Source organism: Frankliniella occidentalis, unplaced genomic scaffold, assembly GCF_000697945.3.
Source record: "Frankliniella occidentalis isolate FOCC.00 unplaced genomic scaffold, Focc_3.1 Scaffold76, whole genome shotgun sequence".
Taxonomy (NCBI): domain Eukaryota; kingdom Metazoa; phylum Arthropoda; class Insecta; order Thysanoptera; family Thripidae; genus Frankliniella; species Frankliniella occidentalis.
Genome location: NW_026267206.1, coordinates 327,510 through 329,238, shown reverse-complemented (window position 1 = coordinate 329,238; position 1,729 = coordinate 327,510). Strand labels below are relative to the sequence as shown.

The 1,729-nt window shown below is 57.8% G+C and overlaps 2 protein-coding genes across 2 annotated transcripts in view; one reads left to right on the top strand and one right to left on the bottom strand.

The window, feature by feature from the left end:
* LOC113204184 (uncharacterized) overlaps positions 1–1,713 on the bottom strand; it is a 4,019-nt gene extending 2,306 nt beyond the window's left edge. The window contains exons 1-2 of the mRNA XM_052268794.1: positions 1,495–1,713; positions 6–1,118 (exon numbers count right to left, since the gene is read on the bottom strand). Coding sequence (XP_052124754.1) covers positions 6–1,115 — 1,110 coding nt within the window. The 5' untranslated portion in view covers positions 1,116–1,118; positions 1,495–1,713. The remainder of the gene's footprint in view (positions 1–5; positions 1,119–1,494) is intronic.
* LOC127749671 (uncharacterized) overlaps positions 1,384–1,729 on the top strand; it is a 12,316-nt gene continuing 11,970 nt past the window's right edge. The window contains exon 1 of the mRNA XM_052268793.1: positions 1,384–1,398. Within this exon, the coding sequence (XP_052124753.1) occupies positions 1,384–1,398 (15 nt within the window). The remainder of the gene's footprint in view (positions 1,399–1,729) is intronic.

Here is a 1,729-nt window from a genome sequence, read left to right as displayed (position 1 = left end):
GGCGCCACGTCGGGCCGGATAGCCAGCAGAAGCGCGTCTGGTCTCTTTGCGTTGTCCTGTAGGTTGAGGTGCCGCAGCGCTGGCAGCGACGGCAGCGCGCTGGCCACCAGTTCAGGCAGGGGGGTATATTCGACACTGAAAAAGGGATAACAACGGTTTGTGATGTGTAGGGTCTCCACGCAGGACCGACCGGAGGAGGCCAGAGCCAGGACGAGTTCCCCGCCGAGGTCGGTGGGGCTGCGCACCGCGGGCTTGTACGTCAGGTTTACTTTGCGCAGCTGTTCGGCGCCCCGGAGGAGCTTGGCCAGCCCCGCGACGGCAGGCCGGTAGTGACTCTCGGTGTTGACGGTGAGCGCCAGGACCTTGAGCGACTTACAGGCCACCAGGGACTCCATTCCAGGAAAACAGTCGCATACCAGCATCCTGAGGTTTGTCACGCCGGCCAGAATGAGGGCGGTTGAGGTGCAGGTCAAGCTGGAGAGGGGGAAATCTAACAAGACATCCTCGAGAGTGGTGGCATGCTGGGACAGGATGGACTTCACGAACGGCTCCGTCAACGGCGAAAGGTTGCATTCGAACTCCCTCAGTGATGGCGTCACCGCGGTGCCGCCCAGGATCGGAGCGGGTGTGTTTGGCAGCTGGTTCCCTCCGAGATACACATAGACGCAGATCCTCGTTAAGCGAGATGTCGACGCTAACGTACCCAAGAGTATGGGAACATCAGTTACTGCCACGGAACGCATTTCTATTTCAACGTCAGTAAGCCGCCCCAGCATCTCCTGCTTGCAGATGATTGCTGCAGCGAGTCCGGCGTGTGATCTTCCTTTTATAGGAATATACAACTTCGCCGCGGCGCACCTGGTCGAGGCGAACGCCCACTGGGTGCACCCCTTTGCAGGAAGGTGGACAGAAATCGAGTCAAGGCACGGCGCCAGGCGCAGCACCGGGCACGAACAGTAAGGTTTGGACTGGCCGACTTCTAAGTGTCGCCACACAGCTGGATGCACGGCCAGCGCGGCGAGCCTCTTGCACACGAGGCGGCAGGCCAAGACGTCCGCTGCCTCCTCCAGTTTCTCCAGCACCATCAGCCACACGTCATCCGGAAGCACCTCCATGCTCTGCAAAAGACACGCCCGAGGTAAGCAACGAGGAACAAACGTGCCGGTACTGCGCACCCTTGTGAACGATTTAGCCTCAGTGAAACCAAACCAGTGAAGATGAAGCCACCCCTTCAAAACAAAATGATGGGGTGGCTTGAGCTTCACTGGCTTCAACGCACCATAACCTAAAATGAAAACTCCTTCAAATCGCGGTTTTAGCCCTTCTATCGAAGTGCTATGTGAATGCATAGGTGTCTATGAATGCTGCGCATTGATTGAAACCATGTCAAATCTACCGGTTGTTTTCGTGTAGTGCTTTCTGCTTTGTTGTTTCCCTGCCACGCTCCGCCACTCTGGGCAAAATGTCCATATTGCACAGTCGATATTCACCCACCTTTCTAGATCAGCGACAGCCAGCGGAAGAGCGAGGACGCCAGAACTGAGGACCGCGGAGGGAGAAATGTCCGGGGGTGCGTCCTTTTGAGCTAACTTCGGTCTCGTCGAGCGTACCGAGCCGAGCTCGATCTACGCGCTGCCTTCCATCGGCACAGCAGACCGTTTCTGCGCAAGCGCGGAGGGTTTGCGCTTGTCCGTTCCGTCCGTCCGTCTGCATAACCACGCATAACCAC